The sequence below is a fragment of the Pygocentrus nattereri genome, chromosome 25 (assembly GCF_015220715.1).
Source record: "Pygocentrus nattereri isolate fPygNat1 chromosome 25, fPygNat1.pri, whole genome shotgun sequence".
Taxonomy (NCBI): Eukaryota; Metazoa; Chordata; class Actinopteri; order Characiformes; family Serrasalmidae; genus Pygocentrus; species Pygocentrus nattereri.
In genome coordinates this window covers 27,515,055-27,536,283 of record NC_051235.1, presented here as the reverse complement: position 1 = coordinate 27,536,283, position 21,229 = coordinate 27,515,055, and the positions used below count along the sequence as shown (strand labels likewise).

At 40.5% G+C, this 21,229-nt stretch overlaps 1 protein-coding gene across 1 annotated transcript; it reads right to left on the bottom strand.

Moving 5' to 3' along the window:
* Positions 1-1,253: 1,253 nt before the first annotated feature.
* Positions 1,254-13,126, bottom strand: LOC119261539 (B-cadherin-like). Its single transcript, XM_037534601.1, has 16 exons — positions 12,880-13,126; positions 12,529-12,643; positions 10,198-10,448; positions 9,424-9,564; positions 9,187-9,342; positions 7,748-7,892; positions 7,453-7,625; positions 7,221-7,349; positions 6,173-6,358; positions 5,834-6,078; positions 5,560-5,702; positions 5,254-5,478; positions 4,879-5,097; positions 2,353-2,483; positions 2,125-2,268; positions 1,254-1,865 (listed from the first exon to the last, which is right to left on the bottom strand). Exons 1-16 carry the CDS (start codon positions 12,928-12,930, stop codon positions 1,653-1,655), a joined length of 2,667 nt encoding a protein of 888 aa, XP_037390498.1. The 5' UTR covers positions 12,931-13,126; the 3' UTR covers positions 1,254-1,652.
* Between the last annotated feature and the right edge of the window lie 8,103 nt (positions 13,127-21,229).

Here is a 21,229-nt window from a genome sequence, read left to right as displayed (position 1 = left end):
TGTCTTCTACACTGTAGACTGGGGTTCAATCCCCTGTTTGGACAAGCCCCCTACACTATACCAATGAGTCCTTGGGCAAGACTCCTAACACCACCTTCACCTACTTGTGTAAAATGATCAAATTGTAAGTCGCTCTGGATAAGAACGTCAGCCAAATGCCATAAATGTAAAATTTTCATGTATGAGAGACGTGCCCCACATATCAGTTTTGCTGTTTGGAATGCAAAATCTTTTAAGCTCAATATCTCAAAACTGCTCAGGACACAGGTAGATCCTTGTAATTCCAAAAGGGGTGAACCATTTTGGGACGAAACTGAGGCACTTTAGGGCACTTTTATAGACCCCAGGGACAGTGGCTGAATCAAAAGCTTAAAACTGGAGTACAGACCAGTGCCTGAAGAAAGGCATCACAGGCACTAGCAAGCTCCTTCACATATTCGCAACTTGAGGGCAGTTAATTAATGCACGGCAGGGTTAGTCAATTTAGACAAACAGGGTTGAATCTGTGGCATTTTTTTTTTGGATGTGCAGCCGTGCAGTAAAGTGAGGGCAAAAGCCAGAACTGAACCCGTTGCAGGATTTTTGTTTTGTTTTTTAAAAAGGGTGTTATTCTACTAAAATGATATGGTAGGGGGCCCTGCAGCAGGAGTGGCAACAGTAGAAGAGCCTCAGCCCAGTAATAGTGCCACACCTAAATACTGTTTAATCCAGTTTCAAGCTTCTGTTCTACCAAGGTAATAATTTGGAGGACATTCAGCTGGAAATCAAGAACAGCTCCTTGGGGCATAGCCAGCTGTTGTGGCTACTGCTGAACTGAGGGGTAGCTGTTGGGTGCCAAGCACCAACTCAAGAACTAGAGGTGACTGGCCACATTGGTCAGTAGGGAAGATCTAGCTACAGGGTCTATATGTACTCCATTTTGACAGCCACACTGAAGGTGCATTTAAAGGCACCGCTTTACAGACACTTCACTGAATGGATGCACACATTCTGTCTCAGTGCCATTTTTTTTTTAAACCTCATGTCTGACACCAACAGACTAAGCAGAACCAAAGTCTTTAATTAAGCCCTGCCTTCTCCTGCAAATGAACACTCTTGAACTCACCTGTCTGAACAGCTTCAAAGTGCACCCAAGGGAATAAGCACAAAGCCAAAACACAGTATAGTTTACAAGTTTTCCCTATGATAACAACCATTTCCTCAGTACAGTACATTGAATTAGAAAGGAGACTAATTTGCCTTTAAGAAAAATAGACAGATAAATGGCAAGCATTTATTTAATATAAAAAACAAAACATCTGTGTGAACATTTTACAAATGGCTACACATAAATGTTAAAGTACACAGTACAGAAAAGAATAAGGAATTTCAGGCTGGCTTGTGAGAAGAACAGCTAGAACAAGCAGAGGTGCCTCACAACTTTCATAATGCATTAACTGATTGCTCTGATTGTTAACTCTACCGCAGAACTTTGAAAATCATGTCTAAAGACCAGCCATTCATTTATTTAAGGAAAATAAAAAGGCCTATATTGCTGTTCCAGTATCCAACATGACAAGCCAAAACAAGGTGACGTGACAATACCTATAAAACTGTTCCATATTTACACTTATCCATTCATTCGTCCTCTTCATGCCAAAGTAGAACTTTATCTAAAGTAAGTCGTCTTCTCCTCCCCCGTACATGTCAGCAAGCTTCTTGAAGCGTGGGCCCCACTGACCCAGGCAGTCGTAGTCCTGGTCCCCAGAGCTGGAGGAGTTCAGGGAGCTGAGAGAGCCGGCGTCCGATCCACCTCCCTCGTAGTCAAACACCAGCAGGGAGTCGTAGGGGGGAGCCGTGGGGTCGTTGTCTGCTGCCTTCAGATTCTACAGCACATGTATGTAACCGTAAGTACTGTGTATACATTCATTTCGCTATTCGCTGAATCTACTTTTTGTTCTGACAAAAGCCTCACGAACAATTTCTAATTATGGTTTGCTACACATAAGAAATCAAATATGTGATTAAAAATGTTACAAATGGTAGCTTACAATATGCTTAAATTTCTGTATTTCAACAGAAAACGGGATAAAATGGAAAAAAAAAAAAAAAAAAAAAGCAAATGCAGCTCGTTACACCACTTACATCATCAATGAAAGTACCAATCTCCTCAGGGTTGGCGGGGCGAGGCCGGTACTGGGGTGCAGGCATAAAGGTTGGAGCCACGTCATTACGAAACACATCAGGACGGTTGTCGAGGCCCCTGTGCAGCACACTTAAGTCAAAGTCCTGTGCAAATGAAAATCCATTATAAGAACATGACGGGGACCAACTGTGGATGAACAAATAAACAAAACCATCCACTAAACCAACCTGATCATCCTCTCCACCGCCTTCTTCATCATAGTAGTAGACGTTGTCCCTGATGTCATCATCAGCAAGCAGAGGCTCCTTTTTCTCTGACCTCTTCCTCCTTGCAAACAGGAGCAGCAGGAGGAGCAGCACTGCATGGAGAAGCACATCACACAACAACATCAAGAGCAAATCCAAATTCCTTTATTTATATTACAATACACACAATGTCACTGCACTGCCATGTCTGTTCACCTCCTTCTGTCTACACTGTCCTTTTCATCACCTACACTTACCATATTAGTACACGCTGTAGTTCTACAGTTTCAGACTGCAGTCCATCTGTTTGATACTTTGTTAGCCCCTTTTACCCTGTTCTTCAATGCTCAGGACCCCCACAGAGCAATTATTATTTGGTGGTGGGTCATTCTCAGCACTGCAAAGACACTGATGTGGTGGTGGTGTGTGTTGCGCTGGTATGAGGAGATCATACACAGGAGCGCTGCTGGAGTTTTTAAACAATCTTCGCACACTGCCCACTCTAGACACCATGTTGCTCCACACTGTAGATGTAAAGTCAGAGACGATAGCTCATCTGCTGCTGCAGTTTGTGTTGATCTTTGATCCGTGGTCACAGGACACTCTTGGCTGGATAATTTTGGCCGATGGACCATTCTCAGTCCAGCAGTGACACGGAGATGTTTAAATACTCCAGCAACACTGCTGTGTCTGATCCACTCGTGCTAGTACAACAGACCAACACGTCAGTGTCGTTGTATTGCTGAGAATGATCCACCACACACATAATACATGCTCTGTGGAGGTCCTGACCATTGAAGAACATGAAAAGGTAAACAAATGGACCACAGTCTATAACTGTGGAACTACAAAGTGCACCTATGTGGTAGGTGCACCTGATTAAACTGACCATGAGTGTACATGGAGGTGAACTTGAAATACAAATATAAATCACACACACAGGCTGTCAAATGATTAAAAAAATTGATCATGATAAATCTCTGAATTTCATAGTTAACTGCAATTATTCACTATCTGTGTTAATGTTATAAAATAAGAATTTTTAAGTGAAATGTTACAATTAAAATGGTGAACACATTTTATGCTAAGTGTACTTATGTTAAAAACTGCTGGGACAAGAGAAAACCGTAATGGAGTTTCATTCACTCACATACTAGGCAGTAATACTGAACCTTCAAAACACAGAATTGTATTTGCAATAGCTTAGGGAGCTGCAGTCTCAAATATAAGACATGTAGTCACATCCTACTGTGTCTCAGGTCAGATGTGCAACAGAAGAAAATAAACTACATAAAACTTCAATTGTGCTCAAGTTGTATTCAGTCACAGCCTATAGGACTTCACAGTACTGCGCAAACAAAAATAAGTTACATAAAGTTGGACTTCATTAAAGACCTGTAGTGTCATACCACAGTGCTACAGCACTGTAAACAGCAAGTTTACATACAGCCTAATCTGTTAATAATCCGAATAACACCTCAATCAGAATAGAATACGTCCATGTAACACCTCAATCGGAATAGTCTAGTCCGACTGAGGCCATTCGGAATACAATTTCTATCTGATTGAACGAGGTGGGTAAACCTATAGATAATCCGTTAAACATAAAAACAATATCCGAGCAAATGCCTGAATCCGATTACACTCCAATCGGAACGTGCAAGTACATTCTGCGCATGTGCGTCACGTCACAGCGAAAGGTTTATACCGTTCAACATGGCGGAGCAGAAACTGGTCTGCAGAGGAGACCAAGTTTATGCTCTGAGCTTTAAAAGACGGCGGTGGGACGGACGACCAGCTTGTGTTTCTCAGAACACAACGTCTTCCTCTCGCCGCTTCTTGGTAAGTACATGTGAAGGACGTTTTTCTGAGTCTGACATCAATTTAAGGCCATTAAAACAAGCACTGCTCACTGCTGCTCATCTCACTCGGACTGATACTCACATGATGCTCGCTTTCACGGTAATGTTTACTCTAAGCGCTACTCCACGCATACACGTCATTTTGCATGGGATTACTTGTGAGCATGTAAACAAAGCTTTCCACCAGACAGTTGAATAGAGTGTGTACATAAACACCTCAGTCTGAATCTGTAATCCGACTGTATTCAATCAGATTGGCAAAAATCTTTGCATGTAAACAGCCACTTACTCCTCTACTCTTAATGAGAGACGCCGCACACGGTCAAGTCTCAACATGAATTATGGATGACTTGCAGGGCTAAACAGAACTTGCGTTAACGGCACTATTTTTTTAATTGCGTTAAAGCGTTATCACGTTAAGTTCGACAGCCCTAAAATAAATAAATAAATAAATAAATAAATAAATAAATAAATAAATAAATAAATAAATAAATAAATAAACAAACAAACAAACAAACAAACAAACAAACAAACACACACACACACACACACACACACACACACACACACACACACACACACACACACACACACACACACACACACACACACACACTTCAAAGGGAAATAGTGCATCTTATCTTACCTAGCAGAGCCATGATAGCCCCAAGTATTCCAAGTATCCCAGGCAGGCCAAAGCCTGCCACAGCCTTCTCGGTGCATTGAACATCGTCTCCTGTGCAGTCACATACTGAAGCGTGGATGGTATTGTCCTGGTAGAGGGCCAGGTTGTCATAAACCCTCATAACAACATTGTACTCTCCGCGTTCCAGTGGAAGCTTGAGCCTAAGTACAATTCCAGTTTCTACACAAAGGGAAGGGACACACAAATTACTTTAAGTAGTTAAGCAAAACAATTTCAAAATGACATTTAAAAAAAAAAAAAAATATATATATATATATATATATATAAAAATTAACAGTTTCAAAACTTCATTTCCCCCAAAAAAGGAGGACATACTTGTCTCGTTCATCGTGGCAGTCCAGTTGTTCTTGCTGTCTCCCTGGAGTTCCACTCGGTATGGAGCAGCAAAGCCAGGCCCATCATTATCAATCACAGACAGCACCACTGGAGCTGACTCCTTATTGCACACAGTGATCGCTCTCTCCTCAATGGAAGGAGCGATATCATTCACATCCTTCAACTCAATCACAAGGGTTCCTGTACCAGTTGCTGGAGTTGGATCTGTAATCATGGGGAAGCCTGTTAGAATAAGCTGCACCACTACTCATTTCCTTCTAATACAGGATGAGGAAAAGGGGTTACCATCATCCATGGCAAGAATCAGAGCTTTGTAGATGCCATCTTTCACAAAAGGAGACTCTCTGTCCATGGGGCTCCTCACTTTGACCAGTCCAGTCTCTCCATCAACACTCACCCAGCCAGCAGGATCAGAACCTACACGATACCTGCAAAACAAAACACGATGCCAAATTACTCTCTGTGCTTACGTACCCGAGCAAAAGCACAATGCCCAAAACCACATGCAGGGTGGACGGCACGGAGACTGTCTGAGTAGCAAGATAAAATTATATCTTACGTCACTTTCTGAGTCCTAGCTGTGTCTGGATCAGTGGCGGTGTACACTGTCAGTTCACTACCAACCGCCAAGTCTTCAGGTTTAGAAATGAATTTCTCCTCTGGATCAAAAACTGGAGCTTCATTCACATCCAGAACGTTCACAGTGACCGTGGCAGTGGAGGTGGTCAGAGGCTTGGCAAACGGAATGTCGTTCTCTGCAACCACCAACAGAGTGAACTTGCTGTTCTGCTCAAAGTCCAATGGCTGAAAGGACAACGCAGAGCAAAAGTCAGTGAATACAAGAACTGAGACCCCCAGAGCTACAAGAAATGCCAAAAGAAATGGGGAACTGAAGTACCTTAACCGTAGTGATGATGCCCTCCTGTTTGTTCGGTCCCGTGTTAACAGCGAAAAATCCTCCGCTGTTACCATTAATGATCCTGAACTTGGCTGTCCAGGCAGGTGACTGAGGTTCATCTCCGTCGGTCACTGGCATCTTCACCACAACAGCTCCTACTTTATTCTCTGGGACGGACACGTTGTACTGAAGGACAAATGCTGGAGTTAATACTACCATACAAGTAACTACATTTTCTGATTTGAACACAAATTTAGACTGAATGGATCATGGCTACAACATAACTGATAAGATTTTGGAAACAAATCTTATCGCTTGGATTTTTAGCTACTCTTTTTCAGATTAATTAAAATTTGTATATTTTGCCAATTATCAACTTCAATGAAAAAAGTAAATAAATAAAAATAAAATTATACATCACTTCAATATAACCCAAAATGTTGGTTCACAATAAAACACAAACCTGAGCTCATCCAGCACAACTACTTGTGTCTTAGATAAAACACTCCATCATCAGCAGAAGCTCAACACTGAGTAACTAAGATACTAAAACCATAATTGATAAGCAGCAATACCTTGGAATTACTTATTTTCTTATTCTAAAAAGCAACACTGACTAAAATGACCAACTGTATTTTAGAATCATTTGGTTAAATTGTGCATTTCCTTACATTTTGAAGGTAAAGGTGGTTGCTTTAATGAAACCCCATTGTATGTGTATACGTTAAAAACATTTGAAAGAGCACAAAAGTTAAAAAAACGCTGGTATTTGTTTAACACCAGCAGCAGGCCGTGGCCACGTAAGAGGTTAAACAAAATTGGTTTTATTGGTAAATATGCACTGTTAATGACAACTACTTATGCTTTCTTAATCCCAGTGGACTGATTAACTGTTAATCTTTACTTTCAGCTCTGAATTACACACTTCTAGACCAGATCAATAACCTGGTGAACATTTCAGGATTAAACACATTTAAATCACTGCATTCAGATCAGTTTAATGTAAATCATTCTCTCTGTAAGCCATGGTGTTTCATAACCGCCTTACCGAGGTCTTTTCAAACTGGGGTGCGTTGTCGTTGCTGTCAATTACAGTAATAACAGCTGTTCCAGTGGCTACACGACCGTCACCCTGCATATCTCCAGCAGTAATCTTCAAGGTGTATTCAGGATATTTCTGAAAGAGATTAGGTTCATTACACTGATGTTCTGAAACTGCTTTCATTTATTACCTCGTTCCACATCAACTCAACATTTATTAATCTCATATCTGCTCTCACCTCTCTGTCCAGTCCAACAGCGTTCACTCTGATTACTCCGGTAACAGGATTAATGGTGAACATGGCTGCGTTTGGCTCTTGTGGATTCTGACTAACGATGGAGTATCTGATATCAGCATTGTCAGTGTTGGGGTCATCTGCATCAGTAGCTGTGACAGTCATGAACTCAAACCCTTCAGAGAAAGAGAGAATTAAATGTTGAGAACACAGTGAAAGGAGAAAACACCACTACAGACTATGATAAGTAGCAGATCTTGGCCTCTTCAAACCCATTTAGGACACTTATTATAGATACCTATTCCTGAAGCTTCTGGAACAGTGCCAAGGAAAGGATTTTGGGTGAAGACAGGCGTATTGTCATTCATGTCGATCACTTCGACAATAATCTCCATGGGATCTTCCCTATCCTCACCATCAGCGGCAATAGCATGGGCTTGAAGCTGGAGTTGGTAGGAAAAAAATACAATTGAATGAGGCTTGGACTGACTTGCTTAATTAAAGCTATAGTATGTAACATCTGGAGACTGTCTTTCAGGTTTCTGAAACACTAGAGGCTCCTGAGCGAGTCCAAAATGAATGGGTTAAGATGAAGCATTTACACAAAATCCTAGTTTATAAATGCTTTAATATTTTCAATATAAAAGAATACATTCATATCCTGAACACAGAACAGCATAAAACATTAACACCATTGTTGTTTTTAGCACTGTTCAGCTTGAGTTACAGAAGTTTAAAACGGTGCCTTATGCATGTTAATGACATCAGTAAGCACGAACAGCCAATGAGCTGCTCCGCTCACCAACCAATCGGCACTCAATAGCAGTAATACTTTTTTTTTTTTTTTTTTTTTTTTTTTAAAGTGAAGTACATCCTTTCTAAAGTTAAAGGAAGAGTTCTGAGAAAGTGATTAGAAACCATTTTCACTTTGTTCAGCTCCATTTACTCCCGTTCACTGAGGACTCACTCATGGGAACCCTTTGGCGTCCTGCAGGCATGTTTTTGATGTAACGAGGGAAATAGGAAGAGGCCAGACCCCCCTTAAACCGGGTCTGATTGCACGCAAATGTACAGAACTACGTAGTAATATTGGTTGCTACCTCTTCGTATGAATCTCATGATTGTGAGCTTGTTGAAAGTGTATTAAAAAAAAAACTGTCTTTCAAAAAAAAGTCTTTCAAGGTCGCAAGTGAAAATATGAGATGCAGTTGAATTATAGTTCAGTTTCATGTTATAAAACGCATGATAGAGGAACGGTTTCTAAAGTTCTCTTTAAAAGATGATTTTTGCAAACAACCATCAACTGCTGAACAGCTCTCAAAATTGGAACAATAAAAAATAAATGAGTTATCTTAGCATTTGTTTTTTGAATCTGGATGATCTGTCATATCTGTATAATGTTGATTTGCATTTGAGGCTTCAACATAAAGCCAGACCTCTTTTAGCGTGTGTATATTGTGCGTTAACATGTAAAGATGTACGAAATTGTGCGAAAGACTGATTACTCTCAATTTTAAATAATTATTTCAGGCTCTTCAAGCCAAATTGCAGCAGTGCATGCACACAATATTATACCCTGTTAGCCCTGAAGCTACTTTCAGTTAAAAAAAAAAAAATAAAAAAATAAAAAAATAAAAAAAATCATAGTACAGCTGTTAAATCACAGCTGGTAAACCATGAAGATACACAAAAGCGCAAAATTCAACCAAACAAACTGTCCAAACTAAAGTCTCTTACCACATATTTATCTTTGGCCTCTCTATCTAGCGGCCTTGTAACATACAGTGAGCCATTGTTTCTATTTATGGTGAAAAGTCCTTTTGGATCCAGGTCAGCTCCTTCACCACTGATGCTGTACACCATCTTAGCTTCCTTAGCATAACTGGACTTGATCTGGAAAGAGAGGAGATAATTAGTAGAGAAATAAAATTTCCTTCTAACTATTGTATCTAAAATTAGAGATTGACTACACACCTGCACTATGTGCTTGGGGAAAGGCCCACGGTCATTTTCTGGGGTTCTGATTGGTGGAATAACCCACTCTCTCTTTCTTCTTCTCAACCCCCCTGAAGACTTTGGAAACTCTTTAACTGGGACAAGTGAGGGGGGTGCACTCTGTGGAACAAACAATGTGTTTCTGTGATCCTCTTATGAGTTTGTGTTTAAACAATCCAAGTTATGCAAGTGCAAGCAGACTCTCTCCCATGTGAAATATGACAGAGGACAAAGATCTCCACAAAACATTATTCATGTCTTCCAGAAAGGAGAAGGAATATCTTCTACATCGTTAGGAATGAAGTAATGCTGCCGTCCCAATCTGAATCACAGGTCATATAGCATCACAAGTCAGCTGCCCTCCATAGGGCAAAGGTTCTACGCCAATAAGAGCCCTTGGGCAAGACTTCTACCACTATATCTATCATGACTGCACTGCACATCGCTCTGGCAAAAAGTGTCTGCCAGAACTAAATGCAAAGGCATGTAGCATCAAGTAATCGCCTTACGCAAGTCACGGGAGGCAAATGAGTGACTTAAATTCGTATCACTAAACAGATTGTAAGTCAACTTTTTTTTTTAAATTAGCTGACAAGAATTCAAGCATGAATCTTACAACAAGGTAACGAATTAGTGGCTGGTCACAGGCCAAATTATAAGACTACCAAGAGGAACCACTAGAAAAACACAAATACTAAGGAGTTCTTCAATTCTAGATGTGTCCACTAGAGGTCAGGACAGTTCTCAGTATACCTGTGGAGGCCCGACTGCCTCAGTGTCTTCCAGGTGGTCATGACGGTGAGTCTTGGGCTCATGTTCCACTCTGACAAACGTAGTGTGTTTCTCGCCCTTGGCGTCCCAAGCATGGACAGAAAACATCCTATGACCTTCATGCAGAGTAACCTGTCTCTTCAGTTTCACCGTGCCATCAGTGTCCACTTGAAACCGCTTGTCGGCAGACTCAAAGACAGACCTCGTTCTTCCGCTGCAATCATGAAAAATGACTAGAAAAAAAAAGGGACAGGCATGAATTGTGAAAGTTTTGGCCCTCAAACCATTTGTTTGAAACCACAAACAATACCACTCAGTTTTCAAATCAATGAGCTCTGGAGGGTTTTTTTTATTTTTATAAGTTTAAGACCACTGTGACGAGCGAAATACATAATTAAGAACATCATTACTGAAAAAATGCTTTAAGAGCCGTTTCAGAGCTATAATGAGGACATGATGAGTAAGAGGAATTGCCCATCATGAATAAACTGCCATTATGCAGGCCACTGAAGAGCCCTACCCCCACCAGGCAGCCAGAGATCATAGACATACATAATCTGATCTTTTACATGAGAACCATGAATCACCGAGAGGCTGATAAGATCGACTTTGTGTGCTTCAGAAGTACTTGGGCTTATCTGAAATGGTGGAGACCAAGATTTTTCCCCCCACTGTATATGAAATACACGTACAACCCTTGGACGATAAGACAATACTGTGCATTAACTCAGTTTACTTCAGCTCAAATTCCACTGTCCAATACCCAACACAACAATCTGGGCCATTACTGTAGATGGAACCTCTATTTTTAACTCAATGGTAAATGGATTAAGCCTCAGTGATGAGAAAGACACAGCGCTAGGCAATATGATGATATTCATCACTGGGATATATTACAGCACTTTTTTTCTGAGCAAACCGGAAATCAGTTCAAGAAGTGACAAACTACACGTTTCATTACAAAGAAAGCTTAATTTAACTGCAATCGGTGGAGTGAAATGCTGAATAAGTGCATTGAGTTTTAAACGTGGCATACTTGGCTCTTTTTGGCCGATTTTACTGACCAGATAAACAATAAACAAACCACGACACAATCATCACCCACCTCTTTCTACACAGCTTCAGACCCACAGTCAGTATGAAACAACTAGAATTGCTGACTTTGACCAGAACTCCTGCGGTCCGGACAAACCTGTATCAACATGCTGGTTGGAGAAATACTGAAACTAAAACAAACCTTCACCTCTGTAAGCGGAAAGCACCTGAGATAAGGCTCACTCAAACAAGACTCTGAGGAAGTTTTTCAGGGGGGGGGGGCAGGTTCAAGCCTGTATTTGTACCACACCCACAGAAACTCAGCGCTGATAAGTCCTCAAAGGTAACAGCACTGCTCTGAGTCCGCCATGTTAACATTAACACCTGCAGAGGCCCAATGACGCACCGCACTTCACAAGAACTGCTCATTCTAACACAAATCGACTGAAACCTCACAGCCATTCACAAGGGACCATTCTCAGCTAGTTAAGCCTGAAGCCACTCATTCACATTAAAGGCAGCCAAAAAGCTGAGAGTTAAAATACAACAGGGAAGCTAAACACAATGGAAAAGGGCCAAGTGAAACCAGAGGAAACGGAGGAGTGGGCCATACTTTATCAAAAAGGTCCTTCAAAACTACTCAGAGTAACAATAAGCAACACTGTTTGGGCAGGAAGGAGACCTTCAACACCTCATGAACTTACAAAAACCATTACTGGACTTAGAGCCCAGGTAAGGACTATTACCTCACATCTTTCTCAACATTTTAAAGACTGACGTGGCTGAAAGCTCGTTTTCAGAGCTGAAGCTACCGTCCATGCTGCAACATTTCGGCACAAGTACATTAAGACATAAACAAAGTCTTCTGAACACACTTACGGCGGAGGGATACACGCAGGGCAAAAAAATAGTCCCCAAAGAAAGCGTATTATTAGACCATTCTTTAGGACTTTATCCCCATTTTTCAGTCAACATCACATACAAGTCATGAGACATGGAAACCAGGGGGCGCCAATCATCACCAATGTTTAAATAAATAAATAAAATGAGTCCAAGTTTCTGTGCACTGAAGCTCTTCACGTTTACTTATGCTCAGTTTTTTTTTTTTTTTTTTTTTTTTTTTAAACAGGTGGAAATTTTGAAGGAATTTCTCTTCAAAAGTTAAACAGCATAAGCTCCAAAACCTCAGCTGAGGGGTTAAGGTAGGTTGGCACGTTTCAAAAACCCACATTATCAAATGATAAAGACCCCAAACAGACACGGAGCGCGCCGCTGTACCTCTGCCGAGCCGTCTGCCTCTGTGAAGGTGCTCCCTGTGCACTGTGAACACGAACAGGTCGGAATCAAAGCCAGGTGAACATGGCGACGACTCCGCGAAGCCAGAATAAAGTACCTTAAGGGGGAGGGAAACAATGGCCCTGGGTTATCTCACACACAGTGATTTATTTAAATACACGGGCTTGGGTCAGGAGGACAAGCCAATGGAGCTGGAGAAAGGAGCGCGTTTGGCGCCGGGGTGCACTTTCCTGGGCACCCAGGCCACTTTTGTTGCGCTGTAGTTTGAAAAACACAGAGCCGCTCGACAGTTTCAGCGCCTCAAACCAACAGACGCGAGAAAAAACAACTCACCTGCAGTAAAACGATGAGAACTCCCAACCGCACACCCCGTAAAGACTCCATGTAACAGACCCTGGACGTGTAATCCGCTAAAGCGAAGAAGGTCCCAGCTGCGAAACCTCCCCTGATTGGAACTCTTCTCGGCGCTAAATGGAGGAAACGAGCTGCAGCAGGTAACGTTGGGTAGTTTCGAGACGTGACGCAGCAGCCAGGTGACCTCGCCCATCCGCTGAACACGCTGACCAAGTATGGGCACAGGTCCTCTAGACTCCACCCCCAAACAGGTGAAGTCTTCAAGAGAAGTTCCCTCGATACTCGCCTCGCCTGGGGGGTTAACCTGCAAAATTAGGACTTGTTTGTAAAAAGTTCAGTCGTCATTCTCTCCGTGGCTGAGAGGCATCATCATCATCATCATCATCATCATCATCATCATCATCATGGAGCTCGAAGACTCTCTAGCTGAAATATCTCCTGGATCAGGCTGAGGAGACTGATGGCAGCTGGTCCGAGGCTGTAAAGGCAGACCTCACTGACAGGCTCCCAGCAGTCTGCTCATGTTTGCTATACTGAAAGCCTGAAAGACACTATTCATGTCTCGGCTCATAACTCTGACACACTGAAAGAACCCACAGCCTGTTTCTGTTGGCTGAGGACTGAGAGGCTTTACCCTCTCCCACCCATGACTTCATAGATTCAAATTAGGGATGCACGATGATATCGGAGCAGTATTGGTATCGGCTTAAAACAAATCAGCATTGGGCAGATTAGAGTTGACTAATATTTCAGCTAATATTTGATGACGTATTCATTGCACTCAGAAGAGCAGAGTGTGTAGGTAACACTGGGCTGCTGTACTGAAATATCTGCATTTAAATTATTGTAACCCTCTAAGAACAAATGTCTTGTTTATACTTCTCTGTGCTTATCCAGGCAGATAAAGTAGTTTCTATAATTGTTTATATATATATATATATATATATATATATATATATATATATATATATATATATATATATATATATAATCAGTGATATTGGCACCAGCCCACAATTCCCATATTCATGCATCCCTAATTGAAATGCTTTCAGACTGATCAGGCACACCGATCAGGCATGTCATTATGATGCTGCTGGAGTTTTTAAACACTGTGTCCACTCACTGGCCACTCTAGTAGACACTGTCCACTCTGTCAGTCCACCTTGTAGATGTAAAGTCAGAGACGACAGCTCATCTGCTGCTGCACAGTTTGTGTTGGTCATCCTCTGGTCCTTCATCAGTGGTCACAGGACACTGTCGGCTGGATATGTTTGGTTGGTGGACTGTTCTCAGTCCAGCCGTGACACTGAGGTGTTTAAAAACTCCAGCAGCACTGCTGTGTCTGATCCACTCAGACCAGCTCAACACACACTAACACACCACCACCACCTCAGTGTTCCCGCAGTGCTGAGAATGATCCACCACCCAAATAGTACCTGCTCTGTGAGGGTCCATGGGGGTCCTGGCCACTGAAGCACAGGGTAAAAGGGGGTAACAAAGTATCAGAGAAACAGATGGACTACAGTCTGTAGCTGTAGAACTACAAAGTGCAGCTATACAGTAAGAGGAGCTGATAAAGTGGACTTTGAATGTAGATATATATGTATAGGTTATTTTGCTTAAACAAGTAAAAAGGTCTAGATGTAAAACAACAGTCATAATTCCTTTTTGCATGACCGTTTACAGTAATCTCTTCATTCCTTGGAAAGTAAACATGCAGGTTTTTCAGCATGAGTGGGCGGGGCTAAACGGAGTAGTCAGGTGAGGTAGAAAAACATTGCAACACTTCAGTTCCCAGCAGACTGTTGTGCTACTTCCTCAGAAGCTTACTCATCCCACTGCACTGCTTCATGTGCTGCTGGTTGGTTATGCGGATATTAATAATGCAGTGGTCTGTTTCAGTGGTCTTTAATGGGCTGCTTACATTTCCTAACAGCGCAAAACAAACTGGACAGTTCTGCTTTGTATTATGGTAGCGATCTGAAGTTCAGCAGCGAAATAATTACCATAATAATTACAGTGGTTACTTTGCTCAACTACTCGCCTTTCTCTTGAGCAACATGAACGTGGAACTGATCCGTTCCTCTGATGAACTCTGAAGTATCTATGGTGATGGTGACTGACTTGACGATTGCCAGTGCCAGTCCTGTAACACTGAAGCTTGCTCTAGATGCAACATAGTTATCCACAGATATTTCTACGGTTCAAGAGAGAACAACTTGAATGCGAGCAGATGAAACTGACCCCTGGGGCATGAGATGAACCGAAGCACATTTCTTCAGCCCTGTTGTCTCTGCTCCAGTCAGATCATGAGTTTTCAATGTGATCACACATTCTTTATCACTATGTGCCAGCTGTTCTGGCAGCTCATGACAAGGAATCATTTGTTTTGGCTCATTCATCATGACAATTTAATGTATTTGAAAAGGCAATATTCAAATGACATTAAAAAAAAAACAACAAAAGTGAAGGTTTTCCCCAAAAGTGACAATATATCAACTGTATACAAGTTATATATTACAACAATCTACATTTAGAAAACAGATACATGATCTAACATTGAAGAATGCCTTTATTTACATACCTGCAGCAGGGATGGATGATCAATGGAGCTTCCCATAAGACCTCCCAGTGACTGAAAGGCTAAATTTTTGGCTCCATACTTCCACTTTTGCTTTAATAAGACTTTGACACAGCACCTACACTCTTGCTTTAGTGCTGTTTATTTGTATTTTTTCCTACCTGTTTTCCAAGCTCTGCTAAGGGGGGCTTAGTGGCCACTCCCCAGTGGACTATCCATCAAATTGGATATTTTTCCTTAAAATAATGAAATACTTTTTCTCTGTAGCCCAGTTGTCAGATTAACTACGACACTGTGAAATGTTGTGACTTTGTGTTGAGCTGCTAGGGAGCAATGAGGGGACAACAGGGAGGAGTGAGAGCCCCCTGCTGTGAAAACAATTCACATCTCTTCACAATGCCAAGATTTAAAAGACATCTGCAGCTTTGTGCATGTGAAGCAATTATGTACAACGACAACGATACAAATTAACATTAAACATAATAAAAACACTTTTATAAATGTTGATGTGCTCGCTGACCTAAGAAGATAAAAATCCAGCTCATGTTTGGTTTTGTAAATGATAAAACATTTCAATTGAAATATATTCCATCAACATTACTGAAGAGCAGACATCCATCATAGCTCAACCGAGGGACCTCCAAACAGGTGGAATCGTGTTTAATGGTACTCCTTCTTTACCAAAGCTGACCAGACTATGGCGATCCACAGAATAGTGGCCTAAAACTCCCTTGAGCAAAAATATTGTTCCTTCAATTAAATAATGTATGTAAATATGAAAGTAGCCAAGCAAAACCAACCTCAGTAAAGAATCCAGTGCATGAACTAAACCCGCAGAAGTATTTTCAATTAACAGCAGAAAGAAAAGCACAAACGTGTGTAAATCTTTAGCGCATAAATAGATTGGAATTAAATTGCTACCCACCTCTGATTGCTGCCGGAATACTACTGAGTAAACTCTACTAAGTGTTCTGTAGCCTTTCAGTCACTGGGAGGTCTTATGGGAAGCTCCATTGATCATCCATCCCTGCTGATGAGCAATGGCTAATGTAAGTGTTTCACCCTATCTTATTCTCAGCAGGGCTGTGATAAGGCCATGTAACTGGGTATTTGCATAATCTAAAACACTTAACAAATGACAATGAAACGCAAAATCACATAAAGAAAAGGTAGATTCACAAATGTGTAATGCTCCCAGAGGAGTGTAAGGCAATGTTGCACGGCCTGTGAACTTCAAAATACTTATCATTATGACATCATCATCAGTGCAGCACAACACACCCTACAGATTTCACTGTAGTCATGGGATACATGATGACACCAACTTAAACTCCCAGACTTACAACATTCTTAGGCTTTTAATTCATTGACTATATTGAGTACAACGCAAACTGAGTAGGACTTGGATTAGAGAAGTGTTTCATAATGATTTGGACCCTTGTTATAGAGGGGCTGGGTGTGTGGGGAAGGCCATTAACAGGGTTAAGCTGAGTTTTGTAATCTATCTATCTATCTATCTATCTATCTATCTATCTATCTATCTATCTATCTATCTATCTGTCTGTCTGTCTGTCTGTCTGTCTGTCTGTCTGTCTGTCTGTCTGTCTGTCTGTCTGTCTATCTATCTGTATTTCTGTCTGTTTGTCTGCCTATCTATCTATCTATCTATCTATCTATCTATCTATCTATCTATCTATCTATCTATCTATCTATCTATCTGTCTGTCTGTCTGTCTGTCTGTCTGTCTGTCTGTCTGTCTATCTATCTGTATTTCTGTCTGTTTGTCTGCCTATCTATCTATCTATCTATCTATCTATCTATCTATCTATCTATCTATCTATCTATCTGTATTTATGTCTGTCTGTTTGTCTGCCTACCTATCTGTCTATCTATCTATCTGTCTGTCTGTCTGTTTGTCTATCTATCTGTCTGTCTGTCTGTCTGTCTATCTTTAAAAGTATCTTGTTTTACACAACTGTAGTTTAAATCCATAGGAAGCATAGAATGGTGAGCATTTTCTATAAAAGCTAGTTGTCATGAATGTTAATGTTTTATGATGTCAGTGTAAAGAGGATTTATTCCAAGTGATTTTAGAACATTTCTATTGGTCCATCCATTATGAAATTTTCATACAACATAAAGGATAGCTGGTGTGTCGGAATGATGTAGACAAATAAAAATCGGCAAATGCATGGTTTTCTTTGGACAGTGTAGGTGCATTTGCCTATTCACCCTACAGCAGGTTAGCTCCACCCATTCACACTTAAGTTATACGCAGTTTTTCAGCTGGACCACTTTTTGAATGAGGCACAATGCAAGAAAACCAATCAGAACAGGTATCATACACATATATCAGTCTTAAAGGCACAGTAACGAAAACAGCCTGTTAAAGTGTAAAGGACGGAGAGAGGTTGGAAAGTGATCATAGAAACTTTGAAGCTCGAAACTTTACTCCCTCGCCGTGAATGCTGTGTGCTTCTCCAAATGCGCTTTTTTTGTCAGCAATGAAATGAACACGAGCTCGACTCTGCTGAACTTGACTGTGCTAATTATGAGATTCCTCAGACCAGCAGGGAGAGAAGGCAGAGGATTTTGTTAATCATTTGTTTGGAGTCTGTCTATCTGTGGTTGTAGATTAGCCCTGGAGGACAAATAGCCGATGGGCGGAACAGTAAACTTTGGTAACATGTGACTACAAGTGAGGATTGTGACCTATACAGCTTTCCCACACTGTCAGGAAGGCCAGAGAGTGCACGCTGGGGTGAGAGCATTGCATTGACAATATACTGCAATACATTACATTTCAGTTCTGGATTATACTGAGAACATTTCACAGCTCATTTAATGTTTTTCAGGAATCGTTTCATGGACTCGTCTTCCCTCTTCAAATCAAATTTTCCATTGGTTGTCATGTCTGCAGTGTTCTTAGACAAAGAGCCTTGGCTTAATCGTCTGGGTGCCCTGTTATCATCCTAAGACATGTAAACATCATCTCAGCATCAGGCCAGAATACTTCTGTGGAAGGGAAGAGAATATGCCTTCGCTCACATTCAAGTTTAGATTTATTTATATTACACACATTTCAGCTAAATAATACCATCAATATAAATGTAATATAGGGAGCTATATAATGAATATAATTAACAATTAATAATTTTTTTATCTGAATTTTTAGGCAGACATAGCTGTAGTACAATACTGCATAGAGAAAACACTGTAAATATATACATATTATGTATATATATACATATATATATATACAATGTATATACAATACTATATATATATATATATATATATATATATATATATATATATATATATACACGGATCATTTCCTACCAAATGGAAGGTTGCTGGTTTGATCCCCAGAGCCAACAGTAAGTGACTGAGGTGACCTTGAGCAAGACACCTAACCCCCAACTGTTCCCTGGGCACTGCAGATAGGGCTGCTCACCGCCCCCTAATGTGTGTGCGCTCACTAGTGTGTATGTAGTGTTTTACTTCACAGACGGGTTAAATGCGGAAAATCCCCCTGTTGTGGGACTTCACTTCATTTTACTGCAAAGGAGGATTATTTTATTTTTACCTATAAATCTAATTCCACAACAGAGCAGTAAAAGAGCAGCATGTGGCACCGGAGCTGCATGGTGGCGACCCCTGCCCTATACATTAATTATGTTTATTTCATTAAAATAAATGGTTGAACATTCCACTTGGTCTCTTCCACAGCACTCATAACACCACTGAAACCTTCGGTAGTGACAGTGTTAGCTCATTTGGAGCAGAACTCAAAAACACTAGCCAGGACATGACTAGCAAACACAGCTTTGAACACACATAAAATCCTTATATTTTTCATTAAACCACAAACGTTTACTTAATTACTTACAGAAAACGTGTGTTGTGGTAGTGACAATTCTCAATAGTCCAGATTGATTTTCACACTTTGGGACACATTTATTTCAAAACAATGGGATCTAACTGTTCACCTTGTGGCCATGGGGGACAGGGATGCAGTCTCACTTCCCGTTCTAAAATGCAGGGGTGTGGCTAAGATAAGGCCCCGCCTACATATTAAAAGTCTGCGTTTTGGTATCGACATGAAAACGTGGGACAGCATTTTTTTTCTAACTTTTTTTATTTAAAAACCAAACTCATAAAAAATCTAAATCTTTCAAGTTCACTTTAAAATAAAAAAGTAATTTTTTTCAAAAATTTTTTTTTTGTTTACAAGGGTTTGTGTTTGGAACTGACACCTTTAAATTGAAAGTACCCTATAAATGATAATATTTGATATGTTTCACTTACATCTCTTGTAAAGCCATAGAACATAATTCTTGTAAACATCTAATGTCTGAATATTTATTTAAAAATAAATAAAATAAAATAATAAAATAATTTGGTAGAGTGGTCCATATCTAATGAGATAATAGAATATTATCATTGCTTGATAATAGATTTAAAAATGTGATATATTCCATTAGTTCATTCATTTAGCGAAAAGAGCAGGATCAATTGCTACATTATTCATTTTGCTTGACGACTAAACCACCACAATTCATAACCATCATAAGTTTTCATGACATAACAAACAAAGTTAACTCTGTTTTCCCACATTCAGCTCACCTCTTCCAGCCTAAAACTAATATGCTATAAATGTTATTTGCCGTGTTCTGCTGTGTTTTTGTTCATCAGTGTTGTATCACCACAACACACATAATACCCAAATACATCACACAACCAGTCCAATCCCTGCAGTGTCAAACAATACAGACTGCTAGTCTAGCTGCTGATGTGGAGGCTAATAAATGTGCTTGATAGTAACATTTGCTATCTGGCTTCCTCCTGCATGAGCCAGCTTGTTGGGGAAAATACTTTCCAGCCCCTGTAACTTTCAAACTCACCCAATACACATAATCACAGACATAATCTCACCTTCACCTTCAAGATACATAATCTGGGGATTTTTCTAGTCTTTAAACGGGAATATCTCACTGTAAAGATGCCCGTAATATGCCCGTAATAAAAAGATGTAGTAATGTTTACATTTTCAGTTTGTGCTGGAAAAAGGTGAGACTGTATCAAAAAACTGACCAGTTTTAACTGAAACAGAATATTTTGTACGGTGATTAAATGGGAGGAACTCTGTCCAGATCACCTATAATATATTCCAAGGTCAGGCCAGTGTTTTCAGGCTTAGAATGAGGCACTGTATTTTATATACATCACCAAAGAAAATGGGCTCAAATTTCTGTCGAGGGTTTCTCAGTTGACAGGAGACTTTACACTCAGGCTTTTATGAAGGTTGTTGTTTTAGTGACCAGCTCTGATGGTGGTCCATTAATAATTAACCAACCAGACATTGAGGAAGTAAACATATCGGCCAGGTTAAAACGATGAGTTAAAGATTGTACATTTCTGCGCCGTTTGACTCACTTGTTCTAGTCTGACTGCTGTTTTTTATACTTTCATCAGTAACTTCCTCTTGGTCCCTTCTCATATAATCCAATGATGGGCCAAATACTGTAATTTCAACAGTATGGAAGTAGTGAATCGGGTGCTCAAATAAAATGCCTATTGTTTTCTAATGTTGCCGCATGCTTCCTCTGAAGTTCCCTCACCAGCAGGCAGATGGGGGATGGACGTGTTTTGACCATGAATGATGTATGTGGAGCTGTTTTGTGGTTGGAGAGCAAGTTGTGAGAGTTTGTTGAAAGAGTGCTGTTAACTGGGTGAGGCTCT

Coding starts and splice junctions, on each gene's coding strand:
- LOC119261539 (XM_037534601.1), bottom strand. CDS start 12,930: ATGGAGTCTTTACGGGGTGTGCGGTTGGGAGTTCTCATCGTTTTACTG. Junction 9,343..9,423: donor TCCCCAAGCACATAGTGCAG/GTGTGTAGTCAA, acceptor CTCTCTTTCCAG/ATCAAGTCCAGTTATGCTAA. Junction 7,893..9,186: donor AGGCCAAAGATAAATATGTG/GTAAGAGACTTT, acceptor TACCAACTCCAG/CTTCAAGCCCATGCTATTGC.